General features: G+C 35.9%; 1 protein-coding gene across 1 annotated transcript in view; it reads right to left on the reverse strand.

The window, feature by feature from the left end:
* GALNT13 (polypeptide N-acetylgalactosaminyltransferase 13) overlaps window positions 1–18711 on the reverse strand; it is a 290543-nt gene that overhangs the window by 47123 nt on the left and 224709 nt on the right. Inside the window, exon 7 of the mRNA XM_037027822.1 lies at window positions 8929–9068. Coding sequence (XP_036883717.1) covers window positions 8929–9068 — 140 coding nt within the window. The remainder of the gene's footprint in view (window positions 1–8928; window positions 9069–18711) is intronic.

Raw genomic sequence — 18711 nt, forward strand, 5'->3', positions numbered from 1 at the left:
TGTTTTGTTCCTTATTTTTAAAATTCTTTCCTGCCCTCATTCCAGATTGTTTTCCTCAATTTCATTTGTAGTCTTCTTTTCTATATTTTATCATATAAAATTTCTTCTACCTTGTTTTGAAATTTTAGGTTATATGTTTCCTCTCTATGTTTATTCTTATTATATTCATCTGTTCCAATGTTTTTTTTTTTTTTTTTTTTTTTTTTTTTTCTTTTNTGTTTTTTTTTTTTTGCATGCTGCCAATTCTCCAGACTTTTAAAAAGGAGGCTTTTATCAGGGGATTCTTTCCCCTCTCCTTCCCTCTCCTCCCTCCCTTTCCTTTCCCTCTTCTCTCTCTCTCTCTCTGTCTCTGAATCACCTGGCATCTTAAAACTATTCCGAGGCCTTTTTCCCATGTCCAGACACTCCCATTTAACTGGTAGAAGGTATAACCTGACCATCAGGGTTTTTTTCTTTAATTTCCTTAGGTAATTTTAATATGCAGCAAAGTCTGGCAGCTACCATGTTGAAGGAAGGTATAGAGTATCTTGATGTTAAATGGTAACATCACAATGACTTTTCCCTTTGAAATAACTTCTTTTTTAGCAGTTCCCATATNCTGTTCCAATGTTTTTTTTTTTTTGCATGCTGCCAATTCTCCAGACTTTTAAAAAGGAGGCTTTTATCAGGGGATTCTTTCCCCTCCCCTTCCCTCTCCTCCCTCCCTTTCCCTTCCCTCTTCTCTCTCTCTCTCTCTGTCTCTGAATCACCTGGCATCTTAAAACTATTCCGAGGCCTTTTTCCCATGTCCAGACACTCCCATTTAATTGGTAGAAGGTATAACCTGACCATCAGGGTTTTTTTCTTTAATTTCCTTAGGTAATTTTAATATGCAGCAAAGTCTGGCAGCTACCATGTTGAAGGAAGGTATAGAGTATCTTGATGTTAAATGGTAACATCACAATGACTTTTCCCTTTGAAATAACTTCTTTTTTAGCAGTTCCCATATGGACTGCCCAGTAGATTCAGTTGGAAAGCTTTTGAAATATTCTGATTGGCCATACCCTCATAGATCCTTATCCAAATGATCTGAAGTAGGACAAGAATACAGGTTAAAGTTCCTCAGATGAATGTGCAATTAGTGTTGAAACTCCTTATTTCAGGAGAACACACTGGGGTACTTGCTGGCTGGAAGCCTATGTATTCTGTGAATCATTTTGGACACTGAGTGCTGGTAGAAAGTTAAGGAGGTTTTTGCACCAAAGCTAATTCCTTTACTATCCAGTGGGGATGTTTAAGGGGGAAGGTTTTGAGCTGTCCCTGACAGGAAGTGTTTACACAGGAGACCATTTCTAACTTCACAAGTTCTGGGTCTCCTGTTTTTATACTTTTGGAAGAGCTGAAAAAATTGTCTTTATTTTTTGAGATCTCCTAGCTCTGTTCATCTTTCTTCTATTTTTATCTGGACCTTCCATTTCTTTTGTTCCCATTGCCCCTCCCTCCTCAATTTGGGCTTTGTTCCTTCAGATTTCTCCTGAGAAGAAGCTTTCACTTGTGAGTTTTAAGAATCCACAGGCCACACTGTTCAGACCCCTCAAACATGAGAAAGAAGACTTTTCACTGACTTCAAAACTAAATTGTATGAAAGCATATCTCTCAGTCTTAACTCTGATAAAATTGCCTGGAATCAATTTCTCATGAATATTTATTAGTAATTTGGGTGGCATCCCGGACTTTCCATTAGACACCCCATTGCTTCCTTCTGCTTCCTACTGCAAAGATCACGGTAAAATATGGTTGTGAAACTGTCAGCTCATATTTTGGAACTTTTGAGGACACCTTGCCACCTACTTTTGTGGTCAACATTGTCCACCCAGCTTTGGTTCTGCTATCGACAATGCTCCTTCTGTTTTCATGGGGAATCGACAGGCTTTCAAACATGATGCTACTGCTGCAACTATATTTTCAGAATTCCAGGATAGACTCATTTTAGGGAATGCAAGGAAAGAAGCCTGCTACATTTTTGACATGTTCTAACTTTTCTACAGTGGTTTGGTAGTTTCTGGGCAAGTTATATTACTCGTCTCTTAGGGTGTAGCAGATATTCAGAGGATACAATATAGGAACTCAAGTTCAGTCTGGTGAAGTTAGCTGGACCTGGGGTCTGGGAGACAAGAAAGAGACAGAAGTCTGTGGTTTGGGACAGTTGTGGAAGGAAACAGGGCAGATGACCACCACCACTGCAACAGTAATTCACAATTATGAACTGTATGCGCCACTTGCTATTCCCAGCTCTTCTGTGTAATGACTAATTTAATATGTATGACCAACCCAACTGCTCTGCCTTTACAAGTGAAAACATTAAGATACAGTGAAGTTAAGTAATGTGCCCAAATAAGGAGTTGAAAGTCATTAGAATGAGTTTGGGAACTGCCCAACCCTGACGCCCAGAAAGGCAGGCAGAATTTATCAGGAAGAAGATCTGGAAGGAGTGAGGAGGACTCAAGCTCTAGCTGACCAGAAATAGAGGTAACAGTATGTAATCCAGACAATGGTGAAGACACATAGAACAAGACGTATGGAAGCTGGCTAGGATCAGATCTGGAGACCATGTTAAGAGGAAGAGATGAAAGGTTTTCTTTGTGTTGAGTGCCACACTGCTGGACTGAGGTCAGGTAAGAATTGCTGGCAACGGCCAGGATGACATTAGATATATAGCAGATGGGGCACGGAGTGTCAGGGAACAGGAGTATCAATTACCCCTGTTTAAGAGGTACCCATCTTAAAAAATAGAAGAAACACATCATAGGAATATAGACATAATATCCAAAACGTTTCTGTCACTAGGCCTATAATACCCAGATTTAAAAAGAAAAATCCACATCCACCTAGAGGGAAGGTTGGTTTATATCAGATTGTTCTCAAGTTAGTGAGGCGAACACTCTGGGAATTTGTAACACCTTCTTCAAAATATAAAAATGGGCCCTGGCTGGTGTAGCTCAGTGGATTGAGCATGGGCCTGCGAACCACACGATCGCGGTTCGATTCCCAGTCAGGGCACATGCCTGGGTTGCAGGCCAGTTCCACGAGAGGCAACCATACATTGATATTTCTCTCCTTCTCTCCTTCCCTTCTTCTCTAAAGATAAATAAATAAAATCTTATATATATATATATATATACACACACACACACATACATATATATATATAAACGGTCACTAGTGTGTACTGACAATCCTCAAAAAGAACATCTTAGTGCAAATTATAAGGCACTGGCATACAAAAAAGTTCAATCCGTGCATCTCATCTGTCAATATGCAAAGGATGGTCAGATTTAGGATAATCTTGTGTGATCTTTAAATCAAAATCTGTCAAAGAATACAGTGAGACATCAGTCAAAGGATGTTGTTTAAGCAAAGAAGTGAAATTTCAGGAGAGATCCTGAATTGTCACTGGTACCTGACAATACCAGTTGCTTGGTCATGCCATTAAAAAATTCTAAGCAACCAATCACACACGAAAGGAGTTTGTAGGAAATTCCTTACTGAGTCTGGTCTATGACTTCTATCAGTGTAGGTGTAGCACACTGGTAGTTCTGAGATCTGGAAAATTCTTTTGATTCATGCTTCATGTTAGCAAGACTTTTTCTAAATGTTTCTACTCATCTGCTTTTGCTCCCTCTGCTGGATTTTAATAGTATGCAACCATGAGAACTCCAATTCTGAAAAGAGACACATACTCCCTCCTACTATGCCAACCTTTACATTTCAAAACTAATATGTGAAATTCATTCTACAGATAAGAGTCTAAACTTAAACTAGTTTATTTTTTTTTGCTTTAATTACTCCAATGCTTGCTGATCCTCCAATTTCACATTATGTTCCTCATCATTATTTTACATGTTAACCACCTTTGGTTTTTCTTTGTATAGAAGCATGTAGGCACATTTGTAGTCAATTCCCGAGTTAAATATTAATGCTTCCATATTATAATTGCTATAGTGAGCATGTATTGAAGTATATTTCCTTTTGCCAAATTGTGAATAAATCAGAGGGATGTGTGAAAAATCTCCGTGCTTAATAAATCCAAGCTGACTTTGGTGTAGAATGCCTTGATTAATGACTATGAGATTTAAAATTCTAAATATGTAATATCTTAACACCATTTCACCAAAAAAGTAAATGACATAAGAAATTAAACAATTCCACTTATTTTGGTGAATAACAAAAACAAACACGAATCCTGAGAGAATTCAGTATATGCCTAACTTGCATATAGTTTGTTGTAGTTGTCTGTGCCAATACATATTTGAGTAATAAAATTAGAATTTGTTCTAGCTTAATTATCTGTAATGTGAATTAAAAATATTTTTCAGGTGATAAACGCACTTGCTTTGCTCACAGGTGAGTCAACCAGCCCAACTTCTTTAAAGTTAACGACTAACAACGAGTAGCATCTTCTGTCTGTTCATATGCACGTCCAGTTACCCTGGCATGAAAATTAGCTATTCGGGTACCAAAGAGTTCTGGAAATATAATCACGAGCAGAGAGAATGCCCCCATTTTTGTAAGTCATCTAAAACAAGGCTTTCTTACTGGTTATCCGACTAAAGGGTCAAGAAGACTGTGAATCTATAAATAGATTAATCTCCTGATTACCCACAGAGAGGGAAAAACTTTAAGCATTTTAGCTTCTGCAGTTGCAGTAACTGATTATACCCTGAATCCCTTCAGCCTAGCAGCTTCATGGATGTTCATTTTTAGTAACACAAACTTGCTCTTTAACAATATGTAAGGACACGGTGCCGATTTGTGCCAACCCCCTAACCAGTGGCTATGGTTAAGGGACACAAGAGGAAAAACAAGTGCTGAGGTCAAGTAGATAACACACAATGCATAGATAATGTCTAAACAGCGTCACACCAACAATGAACTGCACATTTAAGCTCCAAGGGTTAAGTCACTTGGCTCCAGAAATCCTCTTCTTCTTCCTCTTGCCGTCTCACGTACCTCTGCTCTTTGTAGCTCACGATGCATTTTCCCCCCCAAAAATGCTGATCTGTCATCTGGGGTGAGAGATTACTGCATTCACATGACATTTTTCAATCTTAAACTTGAATTAGCCTTTATATTTACAAGATCAGAACCTGGCATACTAAATCTACATAAGCTAAGGGGCTGCTTAAGAAGAGAATTTAATGCTGCAAAGAGCTTCACGTCCTTATTCCATCATGATCTACTTATCAAGTCTAAAAGGCACATGCTTCATTAAGCTACTTAAAGGTTTTAGTTCAAAGCAATTGCACAGCTTTTAACTTCCAATTGGAAACTGCATGAAATTCATGAGCTGGGAAACGTAATATTTCAATTACCTGAGTAAAATGAGAACATAAGAAATTAAGATATGACCATCTAACACCAATAATTCTCCTAATGATTATTTTGGTGACAATACATAATGAGAAACTAACTACCACATTGGCCTCTATCTTCTAGTACAGCTAGGAAGATTTTAAAAATTAACAGGGAAATGTACATTCACCAGCATACTGCCATATTAAGTATATAAGCTTTGAGTAATAGTGAAACTTAAGCAAATTGTAAATTGTTAAATCTTAACAATTTCATTTGAAATTAAGTGAGGAGTACATATGAATATACTACAATGAAATAATTTTTTGTCTGCATAAGTAGCTTGGACATGAGATATGACCCTCATAAAAAGCTTTAAGTAAATAACTGCTGTTCATTAACAGTTCGTCCCAAACTCATTATCAAAATGTCCATCTTAAATTATGCATAGGTGACTATGCAAAATTGAATTAGGAAGTAGTGTTCCTTGCTCTGTGAATTTGTCCTGTTTCCATGGAAACAGCTGCTAGATTGCTTCTCTTTAAGACTGGTTTTTAAAGTGGAAAACTACAGTACATTAATATCTCAGAAAACCGAAAACACTGTATCTCATAGATTTTTTTAATTTGTTGGGATTTTGAAACAGGAGTTCATAGCATGCCTATACACCTCATGTAGAACAATTTTACTTCTATCGAGCTCCTTGATTCTGTCCTGCCATCCTCTCCCCCAGCACAATGGCTTAAGAGTAAAGGTCTTCTTTGACTTTGCATCCTTGGCATATAATACAGGTTCCAGCTCGAGCCATTTTTTAAGAAGCATTTTGAATAACTAAAATACAGTAATATAATCCATTTTCTTTGTATAATTATGAGAAAATATGAGCTTTAGTGTCATACTCAATTCATACTGAGTCCTGACTTGAACAGTTAGCTAGTTCTGTGACTCATAGGTCACTCACATAAATTTCCTACGTTGGCATCCACATCAAATGGAGAATCATAGCGAAACCGTCATGTAGTTGTGACTTTTGGATGATATAGTTAAAATAAAGTATCGAGGACAATGTCTGACATAGTAAGACATCAATACATGGTGGCAATAATAATTACGATACTTACTACTACTTCTTGCCCAGCACGGTGCTAGGTGCTCTGTATCTTCAATCATCACTGTGACCTGTGTGATTATCTTTATGCCACCTGCTGACAGGAACCAGAGGTCCCTGATGTCCCTCAAATTGTAAACCGGGAGGTCAGATACTAAGCCCTCCTTTGCTTGTTTCCAAGGCCTGGGATTTTTTTCAGTGCAACAGACTGCCTCTTCTGGGTATGTTTCACAAATGCAGAAAGGCACAATCTCTCTCTAAAAGCTTTTCAAACTATTTCTATAAATTAAAACATGGCCACCTTCTTGTAGAAGATAGATCATTGAAATCAGCGGTTGTACAAAGAAACTTTTCCACACTGTAGTCTCTTTTCATTTTTTCAGAAAGTCAGTTAATTAGGTTTCCTTGATGTAGTGCAGAAAAACATAAAATTGGATTTTTAACATGGAAGTAAACATCTACGTTCCATTTCAGAGGCCTGCGTCCATCTCAGGAGTCACCTGTGTGGCCCCAGAGAATTCCCAAATGTCCTCTTTATAGACACATCTGTCTTATTATAGGCTCTGGTCGTATCTCCTTTTAGAAAAAGTTATCAATGTTTACTCATCAGCTGGGCCCGTTCACTACAATGAGAGGAACATTCTACTACAAGAATTAAAAAAACCTCACTTTTTATAAGGGTACAGGCAGGTTCCAGACTGTTCAAACTTTTCAGTAAAGAAATGGAAGCACTAGGTATTTTACTGGTGATCTCTAATAGAACTAGATTATAAAACTAGCACACGAACAGTGCTCAGGTTTAAAAAGCACTCTCATATATTTTACATATTGAACATACACCCCTGTGACATCAGTACTAACCTGGGATACCACCTATTTGAAAACAATGATGACAACAATCCCCCCATAAAAAACAAACAGAAAAGGTGAATAATACCCAAGGCACAAGACTAGTTAGTGACTAAATCACATCCAGAAAATGGTATATTCAGTGTTTTTGCATATGAATCTTTATGTTACATTATTCAGATTAAGGGTAAATAGCTGCAAATTGAAAGATTCTACAGAGAGTTACTTACATGGCTAATAAGGAAGTGGCAATCTGTCAAATAGCACATGAATATGGCAAAGAAAATGCCCTTTCATAACAGTTCACTAGGGATCCATTCAGTTTGAGTCTTTCTATTTCTGTAATTATTTTCTAGTTAATCATAAGTAAATTATGTTTCTATATTAAAGTTACAGAGTGGATGAAGTTGCAGATTTTGGGGGGAGGGCAGATGAACCAAAAATATACTAGCTCAAACTCTATAAACTTTCAGATATCCTAATATTATACTCTACAAAATGGCAATTTCAACTGAAGAACAAAATCAATAATTATTTTCCAAATGCAATATTTGATTGCTATTGAAGTTCTTTAGTTACAACCAATATTAAATTTGTTTTAATTCCCAAACCTAACCCCTATTAAGGTGGAAATTAATGATAAGGAGCATACAATTCATACAAGAATAATTCTTATTTTAAGTAACTGAATATATATTATGAATATGTATTTGTATAGTTATGATGAAGCCAATTTGTATTTCTAAAGATAATATATATTTTGAAAAAGAATACTTCTCAGTGGATCCAGAAAGTCAAAACTTTCCATTTTCATAATAGTACTAAGATACCACCTCCAGTTTTCACTCTCACTTCTCATGAATGTACGAGGAGTCCTCCGGAGTCTACGCAATGTGTCGTGTTACAGGGACTGGACGCTGAAGGTCCAGTCTACGCAATGAGTCTACGCAATGTGTCGTGTTACAGGGACTGGACGCTGAAGATTGAGGGTACAGCTGCCTTCTGTTAGGCCAGACATTAGTGCAACTTGTAAAACTATAAATGATGCTAATCTTCTTAGCATTTGTTTGCTTTTGAAAATATATTATTTTTCAAAAATGTTACCTATATTAACATGTAATGAATTATTACATTAATTTAGTGAGTTAATAAAGGTCTTAAGGTTAGCAGTTTTAGTTTCAGTACAGTAAATATTAATAGTTAGAACCCACGTAAAAGATCTTTTGTATTTACAATAAATTTTAAGACTGTAAGGTGCATTTAAAACCTATATAATCTTATTAACTATGTCACCCCAGGAGCTTTAATTTTTTAAAAAGAGTATAAGATTCATAGAACCAATGGGTTTCAGAGTTATTGGTAAGGAAACAAGATAATACTATTAATTCAGACTTAAACTATCCTCATACATTTACAAACCCCAATGGTAAAGATGTTTGTGGTCCTTGTAACATATAAGAAGTCATTTAAAACAGATCTATGTAAATACCCTTACAGCATTTCATTCATAGCATAAAAAATATTGAGTTTATTCGAGATTGCTCCATTTTCAGATGAGATTGGGCACATTCAGGGTGGTATGACCGTAGACCCCATTTTCAAAGTATATGTATACCTTAACCAAAATAAATAATTCATACCTCACCAAGTGAGTAATAACGTCTGGGGATCTGGGAGTCCGGGTAGATGTTCTCAAGGTACCAAGAAAAGGGCTTACACTTCAGATTTTCTCTTAGTGTCTTTCTGACTGACACATCTCCATAATCCACTTTGACAACACCTGGAATTTTTCAAAGAAACACAGATCAGTTTGTGCTATTTTTGTTTTAGCAATGTTTCACTCTGTTTACTTTGTGATCAGTTTTTTCTCTATCATTATAATTCCATCAAATTAAATTGCCTCTGCAGCTGTTACTACACTGATTTTTATTACTAACATCCAATTAGTATATTAAATTGATATAAAAATAGTTTTCCCATTGGTTATGGCTTTTCAGATGCAAATATTTATCACCAAGTACTTGTACTTCTTAGATTGAATAATTAATCAACTAAGCATAAATTGGTTTTAATTTAGCATCTTATAATCAAAGCTTAACTGAATCACCTGATAGTATGGTTGTTTCTCTTTAATAAAAATTTCAGCAGCTCCAATGCCTCTGTTAATTCTCATATGTTCCCTACAGTGTCATTTCCTCGCCACCCATAGACTTCATGAGAAATTTACTATATAAATATGATCCTCAACAATGTGCAGCAGCTATTAGTTTGTATTTTAAACTTCCCTTCTTCTCCTTGAACTTTTATTCTACCTAGACTTGCCATAGACCTCATTTTTTCTTTATTGACATTATTCTTGTTTTATTTTTTGAGTTGATATAAGCCACCAGAAATCCTTGGGTAAGTTAGTAAGTAAATAAGCGTAAAAACCTAACATAAACAAATGGAATATACTCAAAGGTATATATTAAAATTGCTTAGCACCTGGAGAACATTATGCTAAGTGACGTAAGCCAGTCAGAGAAAGCCAAGTACCATATGATTTCACTTGCATGTGGAATCTAATGAACAAACTAAACTTATAAGCAAAATAGAGACAGAATTTTTCCCAAGGAGGGTTATATAAGCAGTTTTCTGATCGAAATGAAGTTAGAAGTTTCATTTGCATATTATTCTACATTAGATAACAGAAAATGTTATCTTTGCCCACATCAGATCTGGCAACAGGTGGTTGGTGGAGAAGAACAGGGATTACTGTGGAAAGATACAGCCTTCGTGCTCTACCGTCTCCAAGCTACCCCTTGCCTCGACACTGCAAGGTGGGTTTGTCCTAGTCCTAGATAATTTAAATTATCTTTAGAAATGCAGAAAATACCTTGGGCTTACCTTAATATTTTGGTTAAGGTGGCTTTTTCTTCTGTATTTATATTTTCCCTGCTTATAAGTAAAATATTGTACAAGAAACAGTAGTGCCCTGGCTGGTATAGCTCAGTGGATTGAGCATGGGCCTGCAAACCACACAATTGTGGTTCCATTCCCAGTCAGGGCACATGCCTGGGTTGCAGACCAGTTCCCAGCAGGGAATGCATGAGAGGAAACCATACATTGATATTTTTCTCCTCCTCTCCTTCCTTTCCTCTCTAAAGATAAATAAATAAAATCTTAAATAAAAAAAGAAATAGGAGTTAGTGCTCTCCAAACATTCCATTTTGTCCTCTACATTTTCCAGGCCCCTACTCCTGGCCAAAGAGCTGGGGGGGTAAGGGACATCTGTCAATTCTGGTCTTAAAGATGGAAGATCAGCAATGAGACCTTCTCCGGCTCTCTTTTCCTCCAGTTACAGAGACTGAGGAGGCCTTGTATCCCAGAGGGTGTAGCTACACAATGATGAGGCCTTTTTTTTTGGCTTTTGTCTTTGAGTGACTGTGAAGTAGCCTGAATTAGATTATTCAAACACATGGCTTAAAATGCCATTGGCCTTGTTTTCCAAACTCTTACTTCCAAACCCCGCTAAAGTAGTTTACCCAAGATTTTTTTTAACTGGAATTTCTAAGATGCATCTCAAATTTGACAAGTCAAAAACAGTCCTCTTGATTTTCCAACTTGCTCCATCTGCAAAATTCTCCATTACAGCAACTAGAACAAATGTCCACCAATTTGTTTGGGGTAAAACATAGGAGTAATTCTCTTTATCTTATATACACATATTCAAATTATTAGCACTTTCTGTTAGCTCTGCATTCACAATACATCCCCAGCTCCCCACAATCCTCTCTACCACTCTAGTCTCGCCTCTCTGATCTCTTGCCTAAACTAGCATTGTAATAGTCTCCTAATTAGCCCCCAGGACATGTTGTATTTCTCTATTTAACCCTTATTCATCATTGCCTGCTCCCTGAACAATATATTTCGAATGTAAGTAAAATCATGTCTATCTCCTGCTCTAAAGCTTCAAATGATTGTCTAGTATGCTAAGAATAATTGAAAATACCTTAACCATTGCTTAATATCCTTTACGAACTGGCTCTTGGCTATCTCTCTAAATTAGGTATCCATATTCACCTCTTTATAGCCACACTGACTTTTGTTGTTGCTGTTCTTGTTTATTTATTTATTTTTTGTTTTTCTTCTGACATGCCAAGGTTATTCCCACTTGATAGCTTTGTAGTTATCCTTTTCTTGTGCGGAATGGTAGCATCCTGAGCTGGAACTTACATGAGCTGCCCTTCACTTGATACAAGTTTCTGGTCAAACCTCACTTCCTCAGATTCACCCTGACCTTCCTATCCTCATGATTGGCTCAGGAATGGGAATGTGAGCACACTAGCCTAATAAATGTATACTGAAACATTACTAGTTGAAGTTGACACTGCATTGCCCTTGGAATTGCTAGCTATATAGATGCTTTAAGACAGGGGCTTCTAGGGCTACCATACAGAGAATTCCTACCATAGAGATGCCAGTACAGTAGTACAAAAAGCAGATAGAAAAAGAAAGAGAGCAGAAGCCAAGATAAAGTCAGGAGTCGTTTATTTATTTCATTCTGACTAAGTGCAAGGTACATTTTCTAGGAACTTGGAATCCATCAGTGACTAGCACAAATAAAAGTATCCCCTTCTCTGGAGTTTGTAGTCTAGTGGAGGAAGACACACAAAAATGCACTAAAAGGTGATACATGCTATGGCAAACCTAGACGCGGGTGAGAGAGAAAGGTCACAACAGAAGAACTCTTAATGCATTTTAAGATATTTTCTTCAAAGGCAACAAAGGATTGCATGTTTTTCAGATAAATCTTTCAATGAAATTAGCATAAATCTGGAAATGCTTTGATAAGATAAAGATGCATTATGGCTTAGAAAAAAGAGCATTTTAATTAACTACAGGTTTGCAGATTTGATTAAGAAGTTAATGATAACATGAGGTCTTATACTTTATTCAATAATTTGTCCCCGATTCATCATTTTAAAATCTATTTCATTATTGTACTAAATTTAGATTGTAGGGCATTTAAGTTTTAAATGTTTAAGTAGATAGTAGATCGAAGATCATAATGATCTCAGTTAAATGCTTCTTTAGTAGATAATAATAATAATAATCTGGTTCCCCTAGAATTAGGTCACCTGATAATTGAATAGCCAAAACACTAGGCTAAAGTTTAGAGTTTTATTCATAATACTAGGTTTTGCAGTTAGCTTCAAGAAAAGGGGAAGTTATATGTCTTTACTAGGGAATGCTTAAGTAAATCAACGGTATATTTATCTAATTGACAAAATATAATTCATATATTGAAAAATTTTTGTCTGTATATGAATATGAAAAATATTAATAAAATATAAAACAATTTTATTATACTATTATAACAAAGTAGAATGAAAATATGAAACTAATTTTAAAAACTAAGAATAATAAAAATAGCACATTCCCTTTGCTAACTAAAAAAAGAGCAATAACTTAATACATCTATTTCACCTTAAGCACAATTAAAACTATGCCGCTAATCACAAAGTTTTATATACCCAGTGATACCATATTAACTATACGCTTGTCTATTTTAGTAGACCAGTACACGTAGTTTCAGTTCAAAATTCTTTTGTGATATTTTCAAAATTCCCTATACCTGAAAATGTATCTCTTTATTTTGTTATTCACTTCCAGTACTTGTCATGAGGAGCTTTATTCTTATCTGTATTCCTTTCTCTTCAAAAGTGTGTAATAATGCCCTGGCTGGTGTAGCTCAGTGGATTGAGCGCAGGCTGCGAACCACACAATCATGGTTCAATTCCCAGTTAGGGCACATGCCTGGGTTGCAGGCCAGTTCCCAGTGGGGGACTCACAAGAAGCAACCATACATTGGTATTTCTCTCCTTCTCTCCTTCCCTTCCTCTCTAAAGATAAATAAATAAAATCGTTTTAAAAAGTATGTAATAAAAATAAAAAGAAAAATCATTTTTAAGCCAACTAAAGATTATTATGTTATAGAGTATAAAAGCACTATACTGAGTCAGTGGTTTAGCAAATTATTTGGAATTCTTTTTTTATTAATCAAAACCACTCTTTAAGTCCATTATTTAAAACCACTCTTTAAGTCCATTATTATTTTGCATTCTTGATATGCAAAAAAATTACCCAGGCTCAAAACCACTCATTAAAAAATCACTGGATAGAATGACATTAACAGGCTGATGGCCCATGCCAGCTAATAATACATAGTGGTTATCTGGTGAATTTACCATTTACTATTATGACTGCAGTTTTATTTTAATGGAATTAAAATGAGATAATAAATTGTACAAAGGTCATAGCTATGTTACATAGAAGAAGCAAATATCACACACCTTCTCAATTTATTTAAGACTGTCTGATCTCCAGAGTCAAAAGTTTGGGCAGGTCTTCAGGCTAAATTTTCTAGGTTATTGCCTCAAACCTCAGTTCAATTTGACAATAAAAATCTCATATTGAACTACATGGTTCCAGATGAACAAGAGTATGAGTAATAAGAATAGTGAAACTTTGCAACTGCCTTTTAAATAAAGGTTAATTTTATATCGGTTGAAGCAAATCAACTATAAAATGCACAATCTGGAGGGAAAACAAATCCAAGTAAAGACCTTCGCAGCAGTGTTTACCAATCTTCCGAAGCTAGAGTGGCCAGAGTATACAGTCACCTGCTCCCTGACTCACAGATCTTGTAGAAAATGCAAATGTATTAGCCAATGAAACCAATACAGACATGCCTTGTGTATTTTGGGTTTTGGTGTCTGCTTTGTATCTCCCTATAGGAAAGAGAAATTTACAGATAATTTATATGTTTATCTTTTAAAAACTTCTTACCATTCTGCAGGTAATTCTAAAACAGATAAATATCAACAGTAAAATAAAAGTCATCTGTAATGCAGCCACATTTGCATAGTGCCAATGATTTTTCTAAACTTCCTTCTATTTATGTATAATTATATAAATACAACTCCTCTTGCAAAGTTTTATTTATACTGTAATATGTACCTGTAAAACTTGCTTTGCCCCTAAAACAGTATGTCATAAAGACTTTCTGGTCAATTTACTAGTCTGTAGCATTGTTTTTAACTCCTCTACTGCATTCTATTTTACAAGTTGGTAATAACTTGATTCTTTCCCCGTATTGGACATTCAAGTATTTCTCATTTTAGACTTTCTTTCTTTTTTTTTATTTTAGACTTTAAAATCAATGAATCTTTATACCATTTTTACGATGCTCTTGATTATTTCATTAGAATAATCTCTAGAAGCAATGCATTCTGAGAAATTACATACTGATTTCAAAACTTTTAAAAACCACACATCTATTATTGATCTGCTCCCCAGAAAGATATATCAAATTAACACACACTTTAATAGTGTTAAAACAAATTTCCACCCTGGCCAGGTGGTTCAGTTGTCTGGAGCATCCTCCAGTATGCCAAAAGGGTACAGGTTTGATTCCTGGTCAGGGCACATACCTGGGTTGTGGGTTCGATCCCCACTTTGGGCACCTATAGGAGGTAAACAATTGCTGTTTCTCTCTCACATCAATGTCTCTCTTTCTCTCTCTCTGCTTCCCTCACTTCCTCTCTCTAAAATTAATAAATATACCCTTCGGTAAGGATTTTTTTAAAGCAAATTTATTTACCTTTCAGAACACTGACAATTTTAATTTATTATTTAAAAAAAATCCTCACCCAAGGATTGATTGCTTATCAATCCTTATCATCCAAGCTAATCAAAGGGTATTGATTTTAGAGAAGGAGTGGGAGGGAGGGTGAAAGAAATGGAGAGAAACATCAATTGGTTACCTTTTGTACCCGCCCAGACTGGTCCAAACCTGTAACTCAGGTATATGCCCTGACTGCAAATAAACCGGCAACTTTTCGGTTTGTGGCATGACACTCAACCAACTAAGCCACACTGGCCAGGGCTTAATTTATTCCTTAGTTTACTACTTTTTTATGTGGAGATAAATAGTACCTCATTATTATTTAAAAGTGACTACTAGTGATGATAAATATCCTATTGGTTTTGCCATTTCTTCTTTTATAAATCACCTATTCTTTCCCTTTCCCCAGTTTTCCATTAAAGAGTTCACTTTTTGATGTATAAGCACCCTTGATACAAAGATTCTGGGGGATAGGTGGAGCAAACATTTAATTCTTCTGTTCTTTTTTTGATAATACAAAATGCTGAAAACTAATTTCCTTATGCTTTGTACCCTTCACAAGATACTTAGAAAGGCTTTCACTAACTTGAAATATTTTTAAAAAATGTCCAGCTATATCTTCTTCCATTCTTAAAATTAATCACATGAAATTCATTATAAATATACCCTTATAAATATATTCCAACATGTTCCTTTTTGGCTTTTATTGTTTTTGTTTCTTTGTATTATATACACACTATGTCCATTTTTTCCAAAGATTTATTTATTTATCCTTAGAGGGGAAGGGAAGGAGAAAAGGAGAGAAGGAGAGAAATATCAATGTACGGTTGCCTCTCGTTCGTCCCCTGCTGGGAACTGGCCTGCAACCCAGGCATGTGCCCTGACTGGGAATTGAACTGCGATTGTCTGGTTCGCAGGCCCGCGCTCAATCCACTGAGCTACACTAGCCAGGGCTGTTTTGTTGTTTTTAATAGGAACTCTCAGGAGCAATTCTTTTATGAAGTCAGAAACAAGAAAAGCTCTTTCTCTCACAACTGATTTATTTTTATCTTATAAACCCTGCTAACTTTATAGTGATAAGGTATCCCTCTGCTTTCTACCCAGTGTATCATATGAATTTAGAATTTCTAAAGCCATCTCCAACCATTTTTGGAATAGAATACGCATTCATCCACCCACCCATGGAATGGTATTACCATGGCATAGTCAGGGCCAGGAATTACTGAAGCAACAGACGCAGCATTATTTAATGGGCTTTGTGTTCTTAATTATACAACAAACACTTTTATATATACGTTCTCATTGAAACTCTGTAACATTTCTATGTATTATCATTGTTTTTTATTTGTTTTAAGGATGGAAGGACTGAAACATTAAATGGTGCACTTGCTTCAGCTTCCTTACAAAGTAGCAGGAGGAGGATTAGAAGTCACTTACATCCATCTAGTGCCAAGGTTCATGATCTTGCCCAGTCTACTAAAATTAGAGGAAAAAAATGGAGAAACTTTGAAAAATCTATCCAGAGATATATTTCCCTGGGTGGTGGTACAAAAGGTGGTAATTATCACTGCCTAAAGAACAGAATCCACTTGCCAAATTCTCCTTTCCTGAAAGACCCAAGATCCTGACAAACTTGGATTCATAGAAATAAACGATCAGCAATTATACAATTGAGAGCTATCCTACTGATTTGACAATTAAATATAAGCCAAGACATTCCACTGTGCAACGGACTGACCAAAATATATCCATATAGTGCTTCACAAATTGTGTCAAATAGTTCTGCCGGATGCTAGATACAACTGTTTCTTCAGTGCTATAACAACCTGATGTCATCATGCTATCTCTGATACAGTGATATATTTCATAATCAGTGACACTGCACAGTTGTCCTTGGGGAGAAGACAAATGCATTGTAGTTGTCACTGCTTGAGCATACACAAACCTGTTTTTCTCTTTGTGGAATAACTAGCCAATTGCAGTTTCAGTAATTAAGTAATGGGCCTTTTAAAATATGTCCTGATTATTGTCTGAAAGCTTTCCTTTAACACTTCTGGTAAAATTAAGAAAGTACCGACATTAAACTTTGCTAAATGATTTCAGAGACTTGGAAGAAGCCTCAGGGATAACAGTGTTTAAAGAAAGCCTACATCATCGATCATCTTGAAGGCACTGAGGATGACAATGGATGGAAAACACATACACACCAGTAAATCTGCAATGAAAAGTGATTCAAAAAGTCAGTCTCAAAATATGAAGTTACTTGATAAATTTATTTTACTTATTTAAAAAAATACATGTATGCATAAGCATGAAATATGTTCAATTTTTTGTCTGCATTAGTTTATATCAAAAACAGTTCCTTAATATGTTGACCCAAAGAATGAATGTATCTGTTGAGAAGGGCTAATTGGGCTTATATTTATAAACACAGCCAAGCAGCCATTGCTAAATAGGAGCATCTTGCCCAAGCTGCACTTCAGGGAGAAGCCTGCACCAAACTCTGCTTTCCACACTGATCTGCTCATTTGCCCTGTGTTCTTGCCTTCTGAGCCAACCCTTACATAGTACTTCCTATAACTATATCTCAACCAATAGGACTGAGACCTTCCCCATCTAACTGGTGTTGCACAGCTATATCCTCATTAGTTTCTTCACTGACCAGAGTGGCTCCATTTCAATAAATTAGGATAGTCTCTTTTGGATCAATCAAACTGTGAGGATTTGGAATCCTGTTTTGCATGAGGACTGACCCTGACCAATCAGGGACCAGGGATGGGATTTTTCTTATTATAGGTCAACTCATGAAGTGGACTTATAGTTTCTACTAAAGACTGTGTTTCCCTGGATGGAGCTGTGATGTTGGCTGGAGCTGCAACAACGGAGCAGAGCTGTCCTGCCAGACCTGAGTGAGCTGTAGCACCAAAGCCTTGACAGCAGGGTTACCTCACTGGTGCCATCTCATAGCTGTGCTGCTCCACGGCCATACTGTTTCACAACTGAGCTGTTTGCTCTGAATAAAGTCTGTCTCCCCTTTTACTGTATCCCAAATTGGGGACTCCTGTTGGTGTTGGATTGGGGACAACGACCTTCTGTTGATAGGAACAAAATAATTGTAATTGAAAACAACTCTTACATTATAGTTTAATTGGAAATTTTTTTTTTGCTATGTAAATGATGGTGGTATTTAAGTTGATAGTAGCTTAAATTAGATGAAAAAGTGCTTAAAATTTATTATCAGGTCCTACTTTAACAGAAGCAATGAGTTAAACAAATTCAACAGGTGTCTTTACTATAGGCTTCTCAGAACTCTTAATATGCTAAAGTATATTTTGAATATCTAAACTAGGTAATATTTCTCAAATATATTTATACTTTTTCAAAAATCTGAGACAGCTGTCCACTGAAATCAATGATAAACACAGCTTTATTGCATTTTCTGTATATAAGCAAAATATTAATCATGCACATGACATAAGTTAATTTCATTAGAGGAAAACCTTTTGGCAGAAAAATCTATATGCTTTTAATTTTTTTCATTGGTAAGTTTCCATTGCAAGATTTTAATTAAACCAAGACAGTGGTAGTGAATTCAAATTTGTTGACATACATATTTCTGGTCAGTTCCTAGAACAGTATCTGGAACCAATAGACAATATTTAGTACTAGTTATACTGCTCTCTGGTACATGCTCTACTTTCCCTCTATCTCTCTCTCTCACTTTAATACATATATATGTGCAAAAAAATGTGTA

This window comes from Sturnira hondurensis, unplaced genomic scaffold (assembly GCF_014824575.4).
Source record: "Sturnira hondurensis isolate 20B ecotype Veracruz unplaced genomic scaffold, ASM1482457v3 Scaffold0019428, whole genome shotgun sequence".
NCBI classification, from domain to species: Eukaryota; Metazoa; Chordata; class Mammalia; order Chiroptera; family Phyllostomidae; genus Sturnira; species Sturnira hondurensis.